General features: G+C 39.6%; 1 protein-coding gene across 4 annotated transcripts in view; it reads right to left on the reverse strand.

Moving 5' to 3' along the window:
* The window catches only part of ESRP2 (epithelial splicing regulatory protein 2), a 42,638-nt gene extending 18,784 nt beyond the window's left edge, over window positions 1–23,854 (reverse strand). For 3 of the 4 annotated variants that reach the window (XM_065733301.1, XM_065733299.1, XM_065733300.1), the window contains exons 1-5: window positions 23,505–23,854; window positions 23,122–23,274; window positions 22,109–22,237; window positions 2,554–2,667; window positions 696–810 (exon numbers count right to left, since the gene is read on the reverse strand). In XM_065733301.1, coding sequence (XP_065589373.1) covers window positions 696–810; window positions 2,554–2,667; window positions 22,109–22,237; window positions 23,122–23,256 — 493 coding nt within the window. In that variant the 5' untranslated portion in view covers window positions 23,257–23,274; window positions 23,505–23,854. The remainder of the gene's footprint in view (window positions 1–695; window positions 811–2,553; window positions 2,668–22,108; window positions 22,238–23,121; window positions 23,275–23,504) is intronic. The other variant, XM_065733298.1, reaches the window with a different exon arrangement.
* Window positions 23,855–25,185: the final 1,331 nt, after the last annotated feature.

The following is a 25,185-nucleotide window of genomic DNA, read 5'->3' on the forward strand; positions in this document are numbered from 1 at the left end:
CTTTCCTGTTATTAACACAGGATTGATAATTGATAATCAAATGATACCAGCCTTCAGAGGGATATACGGCCATCAGGCATTTGTAATTGTATTCACAAACAGGTTAATATTCACTGTCACAGTCAACATTCTGAGAACTACTGATAGTGTTAACAGCTCAAAAAGAGTAGAATAAATTCCTACCATTTCAAACATAATTGAACTTTAACCATGTTATTCTGGGGCCACAGTATTACTCCTAAAATTAAGATGTAGTGTTGGTTTATTTATTTTTTTTTTAATTTTTGTTTGTTTTAAACAAAGCAGAATCAATAATTGTCTGCAAAAAATGGAAATTTGGAGGGCATTTGGTCCTGAAAAGGCACACTGATAGATAAACATTTCTCCATTAAGATCAAATATACATGCAAACGACGGGTTAAGTGTTTCTGTGTATTTTAATGAATTTACTAAATATGGTTTAGATTTCATTACTAGAGAAAAAAATTTAAAAACAATACAAAGAGCCCTCCCCCCCTACACACACACACACACACACACACACTCTCACTTCAGGAAATGTTAATTTGATTTTTACAACCATGATTTTTTTAAAACCCACCCATCTTAGTTTAGGAGAATAAAACCTGTAACAGTGAGGATAAAACCTACAGAAGCTAAATCAATTCCATTGCAAAACAGCAGCAAAAGGATACATTCTGCCATGCTCTTGATTGTCTGGTCTTTCACGGGGGCTGAACTAGGGTAGCACGTGTGAAATTCTTTGCGCAGATCATAGAAAGAATAGAAGCAGTCTGACAGCAGGAAGTTCTGCAAGGAAAACAACAAAGTGTTATACACATTCCTTCACATTCTCATCAGTATTCTTGGACTGAACGGCGCAGTCTGATGAACCACATAGCTGCGTGTCATCAGCCTCAGGTAGACCAGTTGTTTTTATCCTTTGGAAAAGTTCAAACACCGCAGTCTTACAGAACTAGGTCTCTAAATGAGCAGACCCAATTTGCTGCTGAGAGGCAGAACAGCTTGAGAAAACGTATAGAAAGTCACAAAACCTTCCAAAATTGTTTTTTCTGCTACATAAATTCTTCCCATTAAGACACAGTATTTTCTCATATGTAACAACATTTACAAGCAATGCTGTACCAAGGCACAGTAACAGTATATATAGATGCTGTCAGAACATAGAAAATACCTTTCATCAGCTGAAAGATATCAAATATGTAACAGTAAGGAAGGAATAAGAACTTCAATTATATAACACTACTAAATAAATATTTAATCATTACTTCATATGAACATTGGCTCTTCTCTCCATGTTACAGACCAAAAATAGTTCTGTTCTAATTCAGAATTTTCTTACTTTCTCTTACTCTCCAGCTGTTTCACTATATGAAAGTTGGTCTTTCCTCTAATCCCCTCTGAAAATAAATAGCTGAGAAAAGTAACCAAGCAGCCCTTTATAACAACTGCAAGAGCCAAGTTCTGAGGCTTAATAATATTCATCATTCAGGAGTAACTAGACTGCAGCAAATGAAAATGCATTGAAAAAAGAAAAAAGAAAAAAAAAGATCAAGAGAAAGAAATGTAACACTGGAAGATTAAGAATGTCATCAAGTCCAGTTCTCCATCGGGCCAGTTACGGATTCCAGAGCATTACAGGATACTTTTTACTTTTGTTACTTTCTGCTTTAGTTCATTCCTTTCAAGACAAAAATGTTAACAAATTACCCACAATCTTTGCTACAGGATGGCATATGAAAAGAGAAATAAACAATACTAATACATTTGAACACTAAGTATCGTTGTTTCTATGTTTTGTTCCTACAAAAGCATGTGTTTTTATGAAAAGTCACCATGTTATGTTTCATAATAGAACACAAATGCCAAACAAGTGTTTGTAGAAACTCAACACAACCAGTACTCATATACAGAGAAGAAAAACACAGGTGATCAGACACCTCCTTCAACGTCAGCAGCTCCCATTCCTGTGGGGTTCCTGCAGACCTGTCAAGCAGGATAACTCAGCAGACACCACCCCGCACAAGGGCAAGATTTATCTTCCTGTACAAGACAGGCTTGATTGGGAATTGCTGCTTCACGTGGGAGTAGCAAGTAAGCTGCAGTGCTACTTCCTGCTGAATAAATACAGGTGGAATATAGACTGCCATTCTCCTCAACAAGTCACTGCCTGCATGTTTACTGTCTACAGTACATTGACACATGGCTCCTACTAATTTCAGATTTTGGTACAAACCTGAAGCCCTACACAAGACTTAATTCAAACCTAACAGAGCAGTACTTCTCTATCATGTGCACTGAGGTTAGACCTTTGTAATCACACCCTATGACACAGCATTCTGATGACTTGTATGCCTTTATCTTGCTTTCCCTTATTTTCTGTGCTACAACATGGGGATCATCGGAATTATTCCTTGAGCCTCTGTAGTTTCCAGGGTGGAATTGTGTTGCTCATCTCAAACTCAGGTTAAGGACATCAAAGAACATAGTCAAACACAGTTGTGCTTTTCTGTGTCAGTTGTGATCTCATACCTTCTTAGAAGTTTCTGGGTGGAGGACTTGTCGAATGAGTAACTGGCCATCGCTGCAGAGTGTGTAAGAGTTCCTTCCAAATACTTTCAAATCACTGGATACCAGCTGAATAAACTGAAAAATAAAGTGATAACTTGCACTTACTGACTGATACACATAATGCCACAAAACGAACAGTAACCATTAATTTTCTTTTTAAGAAAGTAAAAAGCCCAATATTTCATAAAAACTTTCAAAAACCATGATAGAGAGCAGCTCCTGAGTAAAAGGCAGACAAAGAAACAACATTCATTGGCATAACAGAAAATAAGAACACCAGCAATAACATAAAAACGAGAACTAGGAAGAATTATGTGATCATATAAAGGAAGTGGTACTGTAATAATAAGGTTCAAAATCTGAATTATTAAAATTTGCTGTGCCATGTTTTAAAGAAAAAAATCCCTCCAAGGTGAATCATAACGCTGACTGTGTGATGGTCTTTCTTTACCTATGCTACCTTTGACAACAGTTATATCCTTAATATTTTCAAAAGTTGTATGCTAAGAAAAACAAACTGATACCTTAAGAACCGAAATTCTAAGCTAAAACTAAGTTATTCTTTGCATGTAGAATCGATAATCCCCCAAATGTTTAATTCTCAAAAGGAAAGGGCTCTGTGTCTCACAAAGTGCTATCTTCCATCCTTGGATGAGTTTCTGGCCTCTTTATTAGCCCACAGCATTATTAAATTCCCTGCTTCTAATTGTCAACTAACACAGCATAGTTCCTACATATATCAAATCAGTACATAGGAGCTCATTAACTAACATTCAAGAAGAGAAATATAATTACTCTAAGCTTCCCTCTCAATGCTACTCTCTCCCAGGAAAGCATCACATCACGAACAAAGCAATAATTAACACCAAAATGCAGTAGCCACCCACTGCTCTCAACTACAATCTACAGCAGAAAAACACCCTCCCCTTAACTAAGAACAAATTTGCAACTGCAAAGATATATTATCTTTTAATCCGTGTATGGGAAAAATAGCAGCTGGTTTATTTTATTACCAACACATGTGACACTTTACATAGTTAATCTGTGTAGACAACATCCTAATGATCTGCTTCACAGCTACACAGTGTTAACTTAGAACAAACACAGCAATTATGTCCCAAAGGTAAGGCTCACAAGGGAGAAATCTTGTATTAGACATAGTAGCAGCAGCACAGACAAGAACACCCAAGGCTTATTTTGAAGTAATCTGCTTAAATCAAACTCAGGTCCCCTTTTTAGGCTTGGATGGCTAACTCATGCTCTTCTGCCATTCTAAGCTTAGAAATGCTGTAGTGGTGGCTACTGCACGTCCCAGGACATAAAACTGAGGGACAGAAGTAAGGAAAGCTATTTACATCTCGTGCAGCTTGCCTAATTTGAAGATAACCAATATATAATTCGAAGATATATCTACATATCTCTAGATGTAGGTCAGACTGAAAGTAATGCCTCCTATTTATTCCCATGGAAACTACAAAAGATTGATAAAGCAAACTCTCAGCTACAAAATACTGTTTCTCAGCATAACCACCATCATTAGTTATGCATTTTCACCATCAATGCATTTTCAAGCAGCCTGCATACCACACTGAAAAACCTACAGCAGCAGAGGTGACCCATTGCTGCTGTCACCACTGCTGAAACACATCACCCACAGCCTCACTGTGCTTACATCCACTGTTTGGTATCCGTAAGTGTTCAACAAGCAGCAATTAATGTCAGTGGGTGCCATTTTTTGTCATGTGCTGGAGGAATTCAACAACACACCTTTGCTTTTTTCATACTTCCACGTCAGAGTGCCCCTCTGCTGGCATCTCTCACACAGCAACACAAAGTAATAGAACACTGGTGGGAGGGTTCAGCCCCTGCTGCTGTATCACCAATATCCACCTCTGACAAAGTAACACATCCTATTTTACTATGCTGGCCCACAGAGTGGCCCTGGTAGGTATAACCATGTTACTAAACGATCATTTTATATAGAAACAGAAGATAATTGAAACTTTCTAAAGGGTGAAATATTCTCCCCCAGTCCTTTCCAAAGCAATTCTTTGCACACTGTCAAAGCAAACCAACCAACCATGAGACATTCCTGCAGATCAGAATGCCAGTTTCCTCCTGACTGGTAGCCCAGGTTCCTACCACAAGCTAAAGGCTTGGAGAACCTGAGGCTATAAAGCAAGTCATTGTTTAGGAATGATTTAAAGTCAGAAAACTGAGATCCAAGAGTGCTCAAAATACCTCAGCTGATGTGTAAACATCAGAAAAAGAAGAAAATTCCAGAGCTCAAAAAGAACCACTTCAGAAATGCAGTTATGGGGACTGCCACAGCCACAGGCAGCAACAAACATCCTCACTATAATAACAAATACAGTGAGAATTGCCTTCTTTCTAAGTGCAGCACCTTTTTCTGTTTTAACTCCTGGGCACAGTAAAAAGCAAATATTTGTAAAAGGGATTGGAAATGGCAGTAGGCATCAGCCTCCAGATGATGTACAGGAGCTCTTGCCAAAAGGAAGCAGAGCTTTACAATGAGCAATAACAAAACACTCCTAGATTTCCAACTTTGCACCCTATGCTTCTGAAGATGCACAGGACCCCAAACAACTGGAATGCAATTAGACAGCTGCTCTGATCAAATGGAAGAAGTCCCACACACACTGTGACAGAAGCAGGAAACACATGCAGCCTCCTTTTTATTTCTAATGCAAGTAGTCTTCAAAAAGTCTTCAAGTTAGAAAACTGAAAAAGAAAAATGTTTGGACACTTATGCCAAACAGTATCAAATATATTGGTAAAGATAAACAAATCAAGACTGTTGCACTGAAATATTCACATTTTACTCAGATTGTGTTTCCCATACAATGCATAGCTGATAAGACAAAGTCTATCACATGTGTTCAGGAGTTAAGGCAACTAGAGCACATATTTTAATGCAGCTTTATAAATACAAGTTCAATGATTACAAGTTTCAGCTGAAAGGCCATTTCAGCCTCCTTTTTCACACTACAAATTTCAGGCAGCACCTCAGAACAAAACCTACCACAGTCATACCGCAAATATTGCAAGATAAAGACAATTTAAGACCAGTGCCAAATTTACATTACAGTTTTCTTTCTCACATGTGGACAGGTTATTGAACAACTCTTCCATTTTGTAAACTCCATCTACATACCCTTAACTCCACTTAGAAAAATCATCCCAGCTATTTACTACCTGTCATTCCCCTTCATGCTGCTCCACTTCAGCATGCAAAGCTGCTCCACATTGAGACTTCTCCCAAGCTCACACACCCTCTGTCTTCCCTGCTCACCTAGTCATTTTGTAGTAACTCAGTTTAATAGTGCTAATTATCACTGTTTGCATCTTGCAATTTAGACTGCAAGAACCACAGTGCACAGGCACCATCCTCTACACTTCATAGCTGGTTCCACTGCTCAGTTTCTGCTAGAGTTCTGATGAATCACTCTGTATTTAAAGGAACACGTTCAGTAATTCAATACTTAGATTAAAAATCAAACAGAGAAAAGAGAAAGAATTCAACAAGCTGTTCTATATATCTCCATGAAACATAAAACATTTCTCAAGGAAAACATGCTGAGAGGGAAGGAGTGAGTTTGAAGACAAGTTTGAAAAACTGGCTAAACAGGCTTTTGGTCATGTAGCTGAGAGTACAAAGAGAGTGCAGAGACATGTTTCGCCAGCAGCAAAGCTGGATGAGAGCCAGTACAAGCTGCTGCACTTCCACCAATGAATCCCAAGTGGCTGAAATGACACAGCCCCCTTCGTGGAGCCTTAACTGAACAAAGCCGTAGATCTTAGAAAAACACGAAGATTCCTCGGAGCTCTTTCAATAGTTGCAATGCACTAAAATAAACCTCTGGCTAATTGGATATTCCCATTTCCCTAAGAATAGTTCTCATCCTTGAGAAAGGCCACTGCATCTGAGCTGTGTCTGTGGCTGGTATGGTAATGAAACAGACGTCATTCAGTTGCAGAACCCATCCATGCTGGCAAGTGAAACGTATCTGAACTACTGACCTGACTGTCTCACCTCTGAGCCAGAGAAGATCACGGAGCAGATCCTTCTGGACACTATGCACGTGGAAGACAGGGAGGTGACATGGCACAACCAACATAGCTCCACAAAGGACCAGTCCTGCCTGACCAACATTGCTGTTTTTTGTATGGTGGTATAACTGCAACAGTGGACAATGGAAGAGCCAGTGATGACATCTACCCAGAATTCAGAAAGGCCTTTGACACAGCTGTCCACACTATTCTTCTCCCCAAACTGAGAGATGGATTTGACAGGTAGACTGTTCAATGGATGAGGAACTGGTTACAGGATCATACTCAGAGAGTGCTGGTCAACCACGCAACACCCAGTTGGAGATGGGTGACAACTGGTGTCCCTCAGGAGACAGTACTGTGACTTTAACATCTTTATCAATGGCATCAACAGTGGGATCAAGTACACTCTCAGCAATCTGCAGCTGCCACCAAGCTGTGTGTTGCAGTCAACATATCCAAGAAATGCCACCCAGACAGACCTAGACAGGCTGGAGCACTGGACCCAGGTGATCCCCATGACGTTCAACAAATCCAAGTGCAACGGCTTGCAGCTGGGTCATAGTAACCTCCACTATCAGTACAAGGTAGATGATGTAAGGACGGAGCACAGCCCTGTTTGAAAAGGACGTGGAGGTGAAAAGGAGGGAGAGTGACATGGGATGTAAGGAAGTGTTTTTTGGCTTGTTTTTTTTTTTTTTTTTTTTTTTTTTTTTTTTTTGACAATATTGGTGGTGAGGCCCTGGAACAGATTGCCCAGGGAAGTCATGGATGTCCCTGTCCTCGAAGACATTCAAGGTCAGGTTAGACCAGGCTCCGAGCACACTATTGAGCTTCAGATGACTAGATGATCTTTAAGACTCCCTTTCCAACACAAACAATTCTATTTTTCTAAATCTAAAACCAACATAATCTGGAGGAATAATCTCTTCCATTCACCTCTAAAAATTACCAAAATTTTGGCTGCTTCTTACTCAACAAAAACAGATAATTGAAAACTTTTGTTTTCAACAAAAGTCGATCTGTTTCACTGTTACCCAACACAGCTAACGGAACCAGGTTAAACACAAAATTATCCACAAAGCCCAAGAATTAAAGGCATCTTCACAGTTTAACTCTAGACAAAATCAGCTTCCAGAAAGAAGCCTAGCTTACGTCCCACACTTAAGTTAAACATGTATCCATACCACCGTGCAGAAAAATATGGTACTGGAATATTTATCAGTGCTCTTTGCACAACTAGATGGTCTTCACTCTGGAAAAGCATCATTTAATATCAGTGATGTTAAAATAATGCTGTTAAATAACCTAGAGATTATAATTTGGTGCTGAGTACACGTGGACAAGAGATCCATTTTATGACACACTGTCTTATTAAAAAGAGCTCATTTTGACTTCTATGGCATCTTTAGACTACAGGAAGTCCAGTCACACCTGGACCAGACAAAAACTTAAGACTGTGATTTCATAGAAATTGATATCAACTGATTTCATATAAAGACTGTCAAAAGGAGCGTAACAGTCTCCACGTTCTAGGTAAGTCCTTTGCAAAAGAGGTGTGGAGCCCCACTCTTATACACAAATACATGAATACACACACGCTCAAGTGTCTGTCTCCTCCACAAACAGAAAATTCTAACTGTTGCTTTGCCAGAGAATATGCTTTAAAAAACCAACAAAAAAAAAAAACAACAAAAACCTTATGCAGGAGTGACACCTTTTGGTGATTATTAAAAGGAACACTTTCAGGAAAAACAGAAAAAACACTCTTTTGGCTCACCTAGATTCCTATATTCTTCTTATATACTTCCTTGAGCTGAAGGACATCAAATTACTAACACACAGCTGCCCACAAGAAACAGAGAAGATACACTCCAGTTTTTTATAATGTGTTGTTTGAGATAAAAAAAAAGTTTTACCTGAGTTACTATTAATGTCTAATAACTAAGGATTTCTATATTTTTGAAACAGAGGTTTCTAAATTTCAGGTCTCTCTTTCTCAAGGCTTTGCTTTAGATCCTGAAAACTATCACATTTTCATTACATTTTATGAGCATTATGAAGTTTGACAACTACAGTTTATCAGACAGGTTGACAAAAGGAATTTATCTACCTCAATGTACCAGTAAAACTAAGATCTATTCAGACTTGCACATACAACAATTTTACGTTGTAAAGACACTACTTATTTAAGAACTATAAAATGATTTTTTTCTTCAATCCAGAAACATAGGTCCATTTTCATGCAAGCTCTCCTAACTTGACATATTTTCTTTGTCAGTTGAAAAAGATATTAAATCTTCCTCATAATTACAGCTCTCCTAGCACTGAGACCACACGCTTGTTCATTGCAGAGTGGTGATACACAGTCTCAACGTGCACCTCATATGCCTCAACTAAGGCCAGACTATTTATCACCACGTAAGATATTCAGACTTGTGTTTAAACAAAAACCACAAAATATTACCCATTACTCTAAGTGACTACATCAGAGCTGTATGCTGTCTTCTACACCTTTGGTGTGAGTTACTCTTTGCATATAACACAGATCATACAATGACTATGTGTCTTCTTCCTGCTAAGACAAGAGCCAAACACAAATGAAAACCCAAACATAGCCTCTCTGAAGATGGTCCACATCTTCAGCATTGACAGGCAAAGATATTGCAGGCCTTGCCTCAGAGACTCATTTTACAGAGTGCCCTCTACAATGCAAATACCACAGAACAGCCAAAACCAAGCACACACTTGCAGGTGCAGCTCCTGCAATGAGATCTCTGACATCTGAACACGGCAGCAGGCTGCCCAGTGAAACTGTAGCTTCTTCATCCTTAGAGAAACACAGGACTTAACTGGACACAGTCTCAGGCAACTTGCTCTAGTTGCCCCTGCTTTAAGGGGTTAAACTAGAAGATATCCATAGGTCCCCTTCAACCTCAGCTATTCTATGATCTCTTTAGGCTCTTTGTATTGTCTACTCCGCAGTTCAACAAGGGTTTGTTACATCAGTGTCACCTTAGCACAGACATGGCGTTTGTGTGTCTTGAGAGGAGGGGTGAGATGCAGCAGAGTTTGATAAAAAGAACTCTTTTGCTACCAAACATTAAGCAAGACTGGAGCACTGCTGAAAAACAGAACACCCAGGAAGGTCTCCCTTAAGACTTAAAGGCTTTAATGTAGCAGAGAAATCTCATGAGTAACAAATCAGTGGTTTGGTACACAAAGCTTGAACACACATGACATACCCACACATGATACGACGACTTTGGAATATGTTTTCACCCGAACTTTGTGCCTTAGACTCTACACCCAGAAGGGTTTCACATTTATTTACAATACTCTCACAGACAGTTTTCTACCCCTTCACTCTTCAAATCTTGCTGATAATGTCAACCTTAACCATGCAATGGTGGAATTTAAAGCATGTCAATACTACTGGAAAGTGTGCAGACTGCTTTTCAGCACTATTTACAAGTATGATAACCCTTTATTGTGCTAGGTAACTTTTTAAACAGTGAATCCTATAGTAAGTCCTTGCCTTTGTTCACCTGTTAGCTGCTATTCCACATGGTGACCTTGTACTGAAACTGCTATATGAAGGAAAAACAACACTTAAGCCAACAAGTTGCAGCTGATATTTTCCTCCCTCTCCCTCCTAGCTACACAGGATATACTACATTTAGATACTATTTAAGCAGGAAAAAAGAACTGCCTCTGGGCTTAATTTCTCTGCAGAGAAAACTTGAAGAATGTGACAAAAGCAGCCCAGGTCCACTCACCAGAAATGCTAGGAAACAATATTTCCAGTTAGATTTTACTCCCTTCAACACTAATGCCTGAGATTACTTAGTGACTGAAAACTAGTTTGGACAAAGGTGCGGGCTTCATTTCCAACATAGATGGTTTAACAGTGCTCAATATGATCACCTTTAGTATAAAGGTACTAAAAAGGTATTAAATAACTGAGTAATCAATCACAGTGGCCACCATAGGCACACCTGAGATAGTCCACTATTAGTCCACATATTACCCACATCCAGAACAGTTTCCATCCAGCTTTGGAACTGGCAAGTGTAAGCCTACCACCTCAGTCTCAAGGAGCTGCAGGAAATGGCACTGAGTTTGCAAGCACTGTGAGCTGTCCTCTCCTCAAGTATTCTGCACAACTTCTTGCTACCTACTAACCTTATAATCTTGAATTCTTTCCTGAACAGAGTTTCAACAACAGCAAACCAGGTACCACACCTCCTGCTGCTTCTGATGTTCTTTCAAAACATCTTCACCTACACTTTGTGTCTATACAGACACAAACTCTTCATGTTTCCTTTCTCATATTAAAAAACATAATACTTCCCAATCATAGGACAAGCTCCTGCCAACAGAGATAGTATTAAAGCCTCAATCAACATCTGCCTGGAGTTCTGCCATAAATTCCAAACACAGTAAGCCTTCTGAGCAGCAAGCAGCTAATAAATAAATCAATCCAGGATATCTATTTTTAAAACTATTTGAAGATGCCCATTTTCATCTTTTCCTTTGTTTCTGGGAATCTGAAATAATACCATTCTGTCCTCACTGCCACCACACTGGTCACCATAGAGTTGTAAAATCAGGGAGGTGCAGAGCCATGCACACCTCTTCTTACGATGCTAGCGGCTCAAGGAAGAAAATTCAAGTTGATTACACCCTTCCCATCCAATAAATACTTTAAAATTCATCATATTCTTTCACAGTTACATGGAAAGTCTGTAACTTCAGCTTAAATGAGGTTAACGTGCCACTGGTTTTCTGCATGAGAACCTTTCCTCCTTTTTTTCTATTGTAGAATATAAATACAGAAATAAAGCAATGGTCGTCATGTATTGCCTCTCCCAGGGACAGCTTGTACAGCATCAAAAACATTTCTGTGACTCAACATCATCATAAACTGTTTTAGAAGTGTAATGTTTCTACCTTATTTATTTCTTTGCCTCGTTTTAACTGGGTCTGGGCCTTTGTGCTACAAGGTAAACAACTACTACCTAAAAGCTTCGGTTTTTTTTTTTTCCTAGGAAAGAATGCCTTCTGCCAAAGATCTGACCAAACCATATCACTTGAGGATTTTATGGCCATATTTGATTAATTATTTCTCAGATAGAAGTCTGCAGTACCAGTTTATTTGCATGCTTTCCAGCTACGGTATCTCAGCATCTCATTTAGGTAATGCATTACGCATAAAAGGGGAGACCATGGTTTAGGCTGCCTGAATGTCACAGCAATCAGGTCACAGCTTTTATCTTCAAAAGCACAGTCTGTTTTAATAAGAGAGTGCTGAAATGTCCACAGGACTCCACAAATAAGCCACCAGAAGTTAGTCTTGTGTGAGACAAAAGAAGCCCAGTACAGCAGCATAAGAACTGCAGATCCTGGACTTACTTTACAACTGTCTTGTGTGTCAGGGAACTGACCAATAAGGAAACACTTGCAGAGAAAAAGCAGGTAGTTCTCCTGTTTAAATTAACCCATACAGAAGAGGCCACTGGATAGAAATAACAAATAAAATGTAGAAAAGTTACAGATCTTACAGATCACCTTAGCAGTGTTAGTGTGCATTATTCACAAGTCTGTCCTTATACAAAAGATAAGATTCAGGAAACTTGGAATATTTGCAAAAAAATTAAAAAAATAAATAAATCCATGTTCTGTCAACCTTTTACCTATATTTCAAACAGGATTATGGTGGTGCCTCACAGTCCTCACAGGCTGCTGGCTGTCAGTTCAACTCACAGAGCAAGTCACTGCAGCCTGAAAGAAAACGTTGAACATACTTCCTGAACTCCAGGTTTTAGTACAGCGCAACTAGCACTTCCTCAAATTTTGCCAAGCTCTCTCTCATAGTATTCTATACAACCCCCACTCTCTCTTTCCTCTGTTTCAAGGACAAACTTTCAATAGCAATGTGATCTTTAGCACTGGCTCTATTGACTGTAATGCATGGTACCACTCTATTTACTCAACACTATCTCACATTGTTTGTAGTGCAAGCTTAACCAGTTGTAGGAGAACAGCCAATATATTTAAAATTAAATATTGCTTTCTGTGTTTTTTCCCTCTTTTCTTTTTCCAGGTTCTTTTTGCAGATGTCCAAGGAAAGAAAAGTAAATACAAAAAGACATACATATTATTCAATTCTGTTTTCTTCAGGAAACTTTCGTACTCCTGCCTCACCTTTAACCTGTAAAGTAATACACGTTGTCTGTCCTGAAAAACAGATCTGAGATCCATTGCATGTCTTTGCTTATAAAAGAATTCAAGTAATCCTTGCTCAAACTCACAAATATGAGCAAAACGTAAAACTTTCATGAAACTACTCTAAGTTTTCAATTTCTCATTGAACATGCCATTATGAAAGCAAAAATGAGATGATCTCTAAGCCAGCCAGCCTTTAGCCTCTGAAATTTTGAAGTCAGATTGAAGCAGCAAGACCATGCATCAAAAATTGATTCAGTTTAAGAAATAGTGAAAATAAGTAAAATGATTATCTCTAAGATTTGAGTAATCCATGGCTGAGTAAGATCAGAACTTACACTGGGTTATCCCCAGGGACTGAAATATACCCAGTACAGAACAAGAACATTAGTGGTGACATTATTTAGACGCCACTTAATCTTAGAGAACTGCATTCTCTTTTCCAGGTAGCTTTTTTGTTTTGAAATATTGTGACTGAGAAGACTTGATAAGAATTGCATAGAACATGAAGCAAGCCACACAGCTTCTTGTGATCAGTTACTTCTGTTTGAGGTTTAAATGGGGCAGTGGGAGGTGATTTATATTCTCCTGTACTTCTTTATGTACATCACAGTTGCATCAGCTTTCTTCTTCTGCCCTTTTTATTTACCTGATGTTCTTTCACAATTATAACAATAAGCAGAAGCTCATTGTGTTACAATTTTTGCTCTAAGGAGTAACAGTGGCCACTACACACAAATAAAGAAACAATCAAGAAAATCCCAAAGCCCTCTTTTAGTCATATTCTTGCAAGTGCAATGCATCTTCCAGCTCTCAAACTCATACACCCACTCCTTGATCCAATAGTTATTCAAGATATTGGATGTACTATGCATCATTCTGTGACTCCCTTCAGCTGCAAAGGACTCCCAAATTAACACAGAATAAAATCTACTTAAAGGGAATCTTCCATAGTGGTTTTCACATTCCTATTTTCCTGGTTGCATAATATAGCACTTCTTCACTTACTTATAGTGCAATTCACTGCGACAGAATTACTTATCAGGACAGTAATTCTACTTTATTTGTGTAGACATTTGATGTCACACACTGTAAAGATCTACACAATTAGTTAAAATATTAAAGCACACATTAAGTTTCTCTATAAATTAGAGCCAGAGAATGAGAACACCACTAATAAACTTTGGTTTCAACTCAGTAAGAGTGATAATACAGACAGCTCACAGTGTGCCCTGAGATCAAGTAATAGCTTCTTCTTTTAAGCTAAAGGGTACTCAACTTCAGCATAGAAGCAAAATTTTCTGAAAAGAAAATAAGAACAGTTCCTTAACCTTGAAATTAAGATTCATTTTACAAGTTATTGATGCTCATGAACAGTGGGCATTAAAACTTCAATTCCCAATAACTTTTAACGTAATATTTACCTTATAAACAAGTTTCTCAGCATGTGGATTTAATGAATGAGGGTCATATTAGTATAACAGTTGCTTATAACGAAGCAAAGCAGAGGTTACCACAGAGAAGTATACTAAAGTAGGTTGCAAACAGTTTAAAGAACATCAACACATTTATCAGAGCAACACACCAAGGTTTCTAGAGCAAATGTGATTTCTGATCCTGTATCTACTGAGGATACAGAAGAAGTCATCTTCCAAGGTGTTGATATTTTCCTGTCTTGAAATGAGCATGTAGCTGTCAGAAAGTGATGAAGAAGGTAAACAAGAATATGGTACCCCTGCATTTTTCATGCAAAGCAGCAACTGTTATGAAGAAAAAAAATCAGTGCAGGAGAGGGAATAAGATTTAGAATAGGAATGGAAAAGAAAAGATCATTTTACAAGACGTATATAAGGACAACACTAAATCAGTGCTGTAACATAGCAAAGAATTTAAAAAACAGCAAAGTTAGTTGAAACCAATGCAATTAATGTACCCACAGGCTTTCAATTCACTGTTACCAAGCTTTTTCTAAAGATTTTTAATACAGACAAATATTTCATTATTCTACTGAACTACAAACACATATAGAAGTCCCACTGCCAGGGAACGTAATTACATGGCAGCAGCTTTTCCCCCTCTCATTAGAGGTTACTAAAATGGCCCTTGATTAAAACTTGCTTGCTACAGTAAGCATTTCACCATGTAGTTTCGCATAATACGTCAGCCACAGAGATCCACAGCCCGTGAGACCCACAGCCACTTCGATTCCATCATGCCTTATTAACAATCTTATTTGACATCCCATTTTCCTAATTGTGATCCTGTAAGTCGTAACAATTCCATCTGTACGCAGCACTTCCATTTTAGCCTGCTGGTTGACTTCTCCAGAAAGACTGCTGAACAGACAGAGGAATCACTCCCATTCATAAACTTTAGATGGTAAGAGTTTGCTAAGGAGATACCACAGATAGAAACATGAGGAAGAGACAGGTTTTTTTTTTTTTTTTTTTACGTTTCTAACTGAAAGACACAGAAGCTCCAATTTTAACTATAGGAAGCATAAAATAACACAGAGCTGACATTACATAGTTACTCCTAAACAAATCAAATCACAGTCAGCATTTTTATAGCATTGGCCACAACTCTGCTTTGCTAGCAGCATCAACTCCTGTCAGCACCGATGCGTCACTCTTAAACCTAAATGTTCAGCAGAGAAGTGCTGCAACATGTTGACAGAGGTGTTGCCCTCATTTGGGAGCACCCAGCCACACAAGACCTGCTGCATGTTAACCTAAGGGTGTTTTTGTTTTAATAAAAATTCTGTACAAACCAACACACTGATGCAAGAACAGCACAGCCCTCCCACAAGCTGTGACAAGGCCCAGATCAACAGGGAAACAGCAAAGGTTTGCAGACAATACAGAGTACCCACAAATTTTCCAAACTGCTTCCATGTTAATATGCAAGAACTGGTTGAACTTTTGCATGCTTTTATTAAAATAGTAGAATCCAAATCCTTTATTCTTCCTTTATTATCCTTCTGACAGTTTTGAAAACCTGAAAATAGTTCGTTAAGACATTTCCAAGGTCTTTTTCAGTAGCTACTTACAGCAAGTTATAGAACAAAGTTTGAGGATCACATACCACCAGCACTGCTTTTATTAACAAGCTCCTACCCTGTGCTTTACCACTTTCCAGAGACTTTTTAAGTTACAAGAGCAATTTCAAGAGAAATTCAAGTATTTAGTATAACATTATAGCAATGAGAACACAGCAAACTGCTAGCAATAGTTCTAAACTCTGAACATCACGTTGCTCAGAATGGGTTGAAATGCCTGCCTCCACACTGTCACTGTAACATTCATTTTTCTATACGTGCTAGTCCATCTAGCACAAGTGAGAGAATTAACATTAACATTTAACTTCATTGGAACAAACAGCAGCATCCACTACCTCAAAAGGCCTGGTCAGGCTTATCCTGAAATCACTGGGTCAAATCACACACTTCTAATGAACACTGCTATCTCCTTTTCATTTCAAGAGAAGGAAGAACACAGCCCAGCTAAATGGGAATACCACATTTTCATGCTTTCAGATAAACTAATACACAGCTTTAGACGAATTCCTTTATTTAATTCTCTGGTCATCCTGAAGTTAAATGTGCCTAAATACAGGAACAAAGCAAGGCTTAAATACTCCAGGGATTCAGACAAAAGTTGTAGCCTTCAGATAGGCGAAGGTTTCCATAAAAGCTAACAGAGCACAACTGCTATTAGTAACAAATGCATTCACATTATATATATACATATATTTACACATGTTTTATATATATATAAAACACAGGGACTGTTTCTTGTATTAACTCTGATCTGTTTAAGAGAGCAGATTTTAGTGCTTTAATTATAACTCAGGAGGAGCGGAGTAGGACAGAATTTGTAGTAGTAAGAAAAAAAAAAGAGTTTACTTAGCCCACTACCAACAGAATTACTACAGCACTTTAAGAAGAGATCCATTTTCATTACTGAACAGAAAAATTCCAGATTGCGGCAGCCTGCAGCTACAGGAAGCACTACCACACCTTTACTTCCCCACTGTGAAGACTGACAATATTTGATATCAAACTATTTAATTAATGCTCAGCTAAATTTATCAGAGGAAACAGGAAGCTATTAGAAGCTAACAGACACTCAGAATGGCAGATAAGACTACAGAGAGCACTCTCAGCCCTCCTCCAGGAGCAGGACTTTGTGCCTCACCTGCTCTGACAACCTGAAGGACACCTTGTGTCTGTCTGTCAGAGGATCCTCATTGCTTCCTGCTGACACCAAACCAAGGCCACACTACAAACTGCTTGGCATCCCACCTGCCTTAAAGCATTTCTCTCATTTCACCCACAGTGCTGCCCACACCTTGGCTCTGTGACTGTCCCCAGCAGCCAACTGCCTGTATGCCACACTGCTCACCAGACAGAGCTGGTATTCAACTCACAGCTGTGTCCTGCTCCATTTCAGTATGCAGCCCCCAAACCCTATGTACCATCAGAATGCAGGGGAGAGAGGTCCATGTAAGAACTGCCTAAGTCAAAGGTGCCATGAAGTTTTTGTGCAACTGCAGCTTAAGAGCACTGATGTGAGGGCAGAAATACCTTCAGCTGGCATCACCATCAAACATGTTGGATCATGAAAGCAACCAAAGGGTGCAGTTTCATGGGACGTAAGCTTGGACAGGAAAGCAGCTTAAAAGATCCCACCCTACCTACTCATTTCAGTGACTCCAATCACAGCACAGCTTCACAAAAAGCCTTACTGTCAAAATAAAAAGAATGTCAAATTATGACACAGTGGGAGAAAGAAGCTGGCTTCACTGCTGAAGCCTGCTCTTGTGAAACTACACCCTAAATATTTGCTGTGGAAAGAACAGCCTGCTCAGGAACACTTGCCAAAGGTTTCCCAAACACCTGCTCCAAAACTTCCACACTCAGAGCAAATACTCCAAAATACAGGCTCTATCAAATGTTATATTGGGACGATACAGTCACCAAATAATCTCAGACTGAAGACCAGACATAGTACCAGTAAGTAAAGAAATACAATTTAGGTTATAATCAGTTCCATGAAAACTTCTTTGAACATGCATACTGACATGCTTCTTAGTTCTCAAGTTAGCTAAACTTAATGTGGTCAAACAGCAAAACAATGGGAATTAACCTTCTAGCCCAGGAGAACAGCCCAGCATTACCACTGATATACACATGAAACTCCTTTTTGTGTACCCTTTATTTTCGGGGTTTGTATTTATTTGACTACAGACAGGCAGCCAGCACGTGTTTTCAGGCTTTTTTCTCCAGTCTGAGGCCTAAGAGTGCATTAAAAAAATATTTTAAAAAAATCACTTATCCAAAACAAAGGTGTGACAGCTGGAAAGAAGGAGCCAAGACAGCTTTGTGCTAGCCTTTTGTGAAAGGGAGGCTGCAGAACAAGTTTCTCTTTAAAGAAGTTGTAACCGGTTTATCAGGTTAGAGGAATTCAGTGGTTCTTCCACCTCTTCCCCCATTTCTTTCCCAATGCTCACCTAACCAGCTTGTTTCTTGCTGAATGTCTCGATACTTGAGAAAATAAACTGTCCGTGCAGCTCATGTAAATGGTCAATAAGCATTCAAACAGGCTTTAGAGAACTATCAACTTGTTATCATCTGATGAAGTGACAGTGCACAGTTTAGCTAAGGGGGGCAAAATAAACACAGAATGACCAACCCGTTCAAGTATACAAATCAAATGTATTGCTAACATATTGCATCCATGTAAAGCGTGATGAAAGCTCAGCAAGGCTAAGTCAGTCTTGCAGACAAATTTTTCACGCTTAAAATGTCACTCCATAGATGATATTTGGATATCTTCAATAGGCCCCAAACACAGACCCAGCTCTCATGAGAAACTCTCCCTTTTCATGTGTACTGTTTAAAGTAAAAAGGTAATTACAGCCAAATGCCGCAGTCAGATCTTCAAAACTGTTAGCTCTTCTGAGGCTGTATCCTTTGTCAGGGTGACATGCAAACAACACCTTGCAAAAGGAAAGTAATAGGTCTGAAGGCAAATCATGCTGATTCAGACAGGTTTTCTGCATGGGAAGGATTAAGAAATTCACCACACTTTCAACTTCATATTCGATCTTTAACTTCAGAATCCCCATGGATATTATAAGAGAAGCACCTGAAGATGTCAGCTTTTTTAATGACAGAATCATGGGGATGAGAAAAAGGCAAAGTTCATTCTGGTTTTGATCTTTCAAAGCAAGCTTCCATTCCTGTAAAGTTTCAGAGAGCAACTTGGAAATAATTCTTTCCCTAAAAATCTTAGAAACTGGGAAACCATGAAGTTCCAGCAGTTATTTAAAAAACTCAAAATCACGTCCTAAAAAAGACAGCACTATGATTTGAAATACGACCGAAGTAACTTCGCAAGGAAGTCCTGGTAATGCAGGAAGAAACGTTGGACACTGTTCCCTTCCAAGTACTGTAGGCAATGTGTGCTTAGAGGCTTACATCACAGGTTCAAGACAGTTCCAGATAGACACACAAACATGAGATTTCTTCATTTAAAATAAGAAAAAATACCCCTCCCAGGTTTTCTCTACCCAGTAGCACTCTCCACTTACAACACTTTTTAGTCAGCAGGTATACGTTCACCATTTGTGTCTCAAAAACAGAGCCAAGTTATTACTTTCACTTTGAACTAAACACATCAAGCAGACTGCTTCCAAGGTACAACTATTTCCCTAATATTTGTACATTATGAGGATTCCCTCTTCCCCAACCAAAATAGCTATCAACACATTGCACATCACTTGCTAGAAAATATAGCTGGATCCCATAAATGTACTAGCATGTGTGGAATCAAATGCTTGTGACCTTGGACAAGAACAGTGTTTAAAACCTTGCAGCAAAATGTACAGAACACACAGCAATATAAACATTAATTACTTAGGGGGCACTGTGATTTAGAATGCCCCTCTGCAAAATTACACAGCAAAAATCTATCAGGGAAAACAACTACTTCAAAACACTGAGAACAAATCCAAGTAATAAGCTATGTTAGATGCAGTGCTGCAAGAATATAAAGTACAATTGAAATGATGCAACATTTGTGGAAGTGCTTTGTCGAGGAGTACAGACTTAACCACAGACTACAGGCTTTTGGTAGTCGCTATCACTCTTGGAAAGCAATCTAAAAATTCACAAGTCTTCTGCAGTCAGCAGAAGAACCTCCAGGCCCACAGAAGTTCATCCACTGTTTATCAGTTATGAATAGCCAAACCAAAATCACAGAGTGGCTGAGGTTGGAAGAGATCTCTGAAGTGTGGACAGAAGTTACAATGGCTTTATGCTTGGAGAGTCTCACTTCCCCCTACATGCAGAGGCTGAGAACCCAAGGGACAAGCCAGACACAGGCACTGAAACTTTTATTTGTAAGGTTGAGTTCAAGTAAGCAATTTGCAGCTGCATCATCAGATACTCCACCACAACCCAAGCAGGGCGTGGAAGGCTAATTTCACATACTATATAACATTACCTCAAATCAAGGCACAAGTTTACTTCCTTTTCCTTCTCCTTTTCAAATAATCACTCCATCTATCTGTGCTTTTTCTAATTAAAACTCTTAAGTGAGAGGAAAAAAATCTACATGTACCAATAAACACCTGAAACATCCTGAAAATACATGATGCAGTTAAATCATTTAATGGACTTATCTTAAAAAAAAAAAAAACAAAAAAAACGCAGAAAAGGATAAACTCTGTTAAAGAATACAGAATTCTACCTTTTTCTACCACTGCAGGTGAGAGCTTGAACTAATTCTCCCATGGAGACAGGAAGCATGGAGAGGCAGGGACACACGCCTAAGTGAAGTGTCTTCGAGGGGACTTAGGACAGAGCTAGCTGCATCACAACTGGCATCCAACAATTAACAGCAGAATCACTAGTTGCATAGACACACCAAACAAAAGGGATAAAATTCCTGTTTTTCAAGAGTCTCTACCACACCTACACACAAAGCTAGTATTTCCTTTTATTTGCTAACGCAGACCCACCTACAGTGCAATTTACAGCAACAAGATACAATCTCTCACAAGGTATTGAGCATAATTAAAGTGTGTCTGTTATAAAGGTAAACAGAGTGTACTAGGCTAAGCTGTTCCAGATGTCTTTAGTGCAAGATCTGGGACAAGACCAAACCTGCAGCTGCACACTTTCTCAGGGGTTATTTTGAAGCCTCAAAAAAAAAATGTTTTTTAATCACCTCTTGGTCTTAAAATCGAGCAAAACATGTAATAAATGTCATTCATGGCTGTTGCCAAGAAATTCTACAACACACAGTAGTTACATATTTCTGTTTTTAAAGATACCCACTCCAGAGTGAAATGATAGCCGTCCCATATCACAGAGGGTTAGGAGTCAGTCTGCCAAAGCTACCTCTGTGTCACCAGAACTTACAGCAACATGAACCTGTTCTACTGCCTAAGCAAGTTTCTTGCTGAAACACACCTACAAGTGACTCAGACAAGGTGTGGAAAGCCAGTCTTATATGTTCCACAAAAATGCACTATTGTATTTTTCCACTCGAGCACATTTTGCACATACAAAAAGGAAAGAAAGTAAAATTTCAGGAACTGAGTAAGTATATGGTATTCATATCAAAGTTTTTAAGTACTTTATGGCCTCTTGAATCACAAGGATCACAAAGATTTATAGATCTAGAGTGATACAAGTTAGAGTAAAATACAGAAACTGAAGAAACAATCAATCACTAATTAAGCTCATCTGGAAGAATACAACAAAAAGCCACTGTTTCATGTAGGATAGCTTTTAAAGAATTCATTTGAGACTACATCTAACAACTGAGAGAAGACTCACATTTATAGCAATGAGTTCATCTGATATTCAAACATACCACTTGCATCTCCAAAGTTTAAGCAGTACTGCTATTATCCTTACAGTTTAAAAAAAAGTCTTGGGCAAGAGAAATCTGGAATAAAAGTATGCCCATCAAAACTATCAGAAGCCAGAGCTGAGAATCAGCTGGTGTTGAACAACTCTTTCAGAATTACAGGACTTCCAATTCAAGTGTCTCACGTCTTGTTTAGGTTAGTTTTATCTCAAGCACAACAGCTTGCTAATGACTTCAAAGCGAAAGACAGTTGAAGTATTCATTTTACCAAATAGTTGGGCTTTGTCCCCAGATTTCACCCTGAAGAGCCCCTGTTTCAAAGAGCAGCACCTCACCTGTTGAAGAACCCGGTCCAGAGGCTCAGCTTTGCCCAGGCCCTCTGGTGTTAAACCACTCACTTCACGACATTGGTCACTTAACTCCAAATTGTCTGCTTTCACCAGGGATTTGTGTAGTGTCCCTACCTAAAAACATTTAAGAAACGGGACAAAAGTGAGGAACAAACCAACAAGCTCTTTTTAACAACATTTAAGACGGCAGAAAAATCAGAAGAGTGCAGTATCACTGCGCCAGTAACAATCACAATGAGAAAAAGCATTTGTCGATTTCACAAATCGAAACCTTTCGCCTGGGTTTCTTCCCCTCCCACCCGGGAGAGCCACGCTCTCAGCTCCGGGCACCAAAGCTGGCCTTCACGCCACACCGCTTGCACTCAGCTCATTTTAGAGGGAGTTGCTCAACGTAAAGGGAAAATCGCCTAGTGTTAAGGCAGTTTCCCAAATCTCCTCACAAAATTGATCGTTTTATCAAAGCAAACGCGTTCATTCTATCAAAGCCTTTCATCTCTAGGCATTCTGACTCGTCATCAAGTTTTTTTTGTTTTGCTTTGTTTTTATTATTATTTTAGGGATGGGGGAGCTGGAATATGCTTTCAGATTAGCATAAAAATTAAAGGAATTTAAGGTTCTCTTAAGCGTTAGCCAAACGTTGGTTAAAGAACAACAAAAGCCTCCCGCAGCAGGCCGCCCGGGCCCGACGGTTACGCCGAGTGCGGAGCAGCGTGCACGCTCAGAGCTGCAGCGCAGCTTTGTGTTTTAAGGAAGACATCCCCAAGTGGGAACTACCGACGATTCGGGAAGAACGGGGCGCGGGGCGGCGGGGAGCGGCCTGGCGTTCCTTCAGAGTTACCCCTTCCCTTCAAACGGGACAGAAGCGACAAGGACGGCAGGGCTTTGTGAAGGGGCCGGGCAGCCCACCCCGGGGTGCATTTGTGAAATGAACAAACGGCCGCGGGCAGCCGCCCGCCGTGCGCCCCGCAACGCGCCCTCGCCGGGTGTCGAAGCCATACCTTCTTGCTGGGGAGATCCACAACTTGCCACACCAAGAGAATTAGTTCCCTCTCATCCGAACCCAGTTTAGCCCCATATGCACCAGCTGTTGCCCCAAACAACACCACCAAAGAGTCACTGTGCGAAGCCGTCATGACCACAGGGGGAAACAACTACAATCAAAAGCAGAGGTCAAAAAAAGAGAAAAAAAGTAAAAGAAAGACACGCAAACGGACAAAAAAAGGAACAACAAAACCCCGCAAAGGTTCACCCCCTACCTCCAAGTGATCAAAGGGGAAAGGAGAGATGAGGAGTCACGGTATTAAGAGGAGAGAAAGAGCTGTTCAGGAGTTAGGTCTTTGGAGACCAAAAAAGGGAAAACGGAGAAAACTCGCATCTCTACCTGTTCCCGGTGATCTCCTTCTTCCCGGGGCCGATTGGGAGGTGAAATTAGCAAGCTGTGGGTTTCTTTCCCTCTGACATCATGGCAGAAGCCCAGCCTGAGCCTGGGTTTTTTTTTTTTTCTTTTTTTTTTTTTCCCCCCTTCGCCTCTCCCGAGTTACCTGCCCTCGGTGCGGCTCATGTGACTCTAGTCAATCTCCCAGAGGGACAAGGCCATTGGGTCTTTGGGAAAGGTGTAGGAGGGACGGAGGGAGAATCAACGCCTGGCTGATCTGGCCTGATTGGTTTTTGAGGGAGATCAGAGGAAAACTCCCTTCTGCGGTGCTGCCTGCAGGAAGTGCCTCTACCTGCTTTCGGTTCTGCCCGATCCCGATGAGAGTGCCCGGGGGCTTCAGTGGGGGCTGAGCGCTCCCACCGGGCCCTCTTCTCCTTTTTTCTTTTTCTTTTTTTCCTCTTATTTTCCAATCTGAAAGTTATGCGTGCGTACTTCCTAAAGCACAACTTGTGTCTTAGCTTTGAGATCCTCAAAATGAAAATCTTCACCTGCTTCTAATTACTTGTATTTGTGGATGTTGCTGTGTACGAATTGAAGCTTTCAGTGCCAAAGTTTACATGTAATAAAAGGTGTAATATAATACAGGATTTATTTAATGGATATCGTTGTCAGAAAGCAACTTGCATTTTAGGCCCCATCCTGTATTAGGCTTCAAAGCCAAATCCTTTTGTTTTTGAGAAAGACAATCTAGGATGGTACACAAAATAGGTCATGTGTTTTCTATATCAAATGGCTGGAAAAAAGACTATTTCCTGAGCACACTGACTACAGTATGGGCAGTTTTTCTCTATAAATCTTTTCAGTTTCACAGGTGAGACTCTATGGTAAAACACCATCTGCTTTAGCTACGTTAGAAATGCTGCTGCCATGCCTAGCACAGGGAAAATGCAGAGCTGGACATTTAAATGTGTCTAGCCAATAGATTTAGATACTAACATCTCATTTACTTTCCTTCTTTAATATATTAGTTTTACAACTGGTTAATTTGTTACTCTGTTTTAAAGTCTCATGAAGCAGCAGTTATGGACCCAGATTGGCAGACACCAATTCACATGCTAACAGCTTTGCTATTTTCATTTATTTCAGTGAAAGTAAACTACAATCCAAGGATATTATCTTAGAATTCAAACTTACAAGTATTTACCTGGTAGAGACCACGCAGAGAACTCCACAGCACACAGGTGCAGCTCAGTAACTTCCCAAGGCAGCTGTTAAATGCCTCTCAGCTGTTGTCTCTGCTGTTCATGCACAGCTGACTGTAAAGTAGTCCTGATGATATATCACTGCTGTAAAAAGGACAAATTCCCAAATACTTGGAGGTGAAAACTTTAATCTGTAACATAAATATGTTTACATGATAAGAAAATATTCAGCAGTATATTTTCGGCACTGCTTGATTAACACAGCAGCTATATTTTCCTCCATTGATGCATGTCTAGAAGGCCTTGGTAAAATTAGAGCCTGTTTATACTCCTTCTGGTTGGATATATTGGTAATGAAGCAGCTTAACAGCCTGCTAATTGTGTGTGGGATGATTTTTATCCCTTTATAAGAACCATAAAAATGCATTCATTTCAACTGTTGCTCTTATCCCAACCTATTCCTCCCCTTGCAAATGCATGTATAT

This window comes from Cyrtonyx montezumae, unplaced genomic scaffold (assembly GCF_038088225.1).
Source record: "Cyrtonyx montezumae isolate F1298 unplaced genomic scaffold, pur_monq_1.0 scaffold_17, whole genome shotgun sequence".
NCBI lineage: Eukaryota > Metazoa > Chordata > Aves > Galliformes > Odontophoridae > Cyrtonyx > Cyrtonyx montezumae.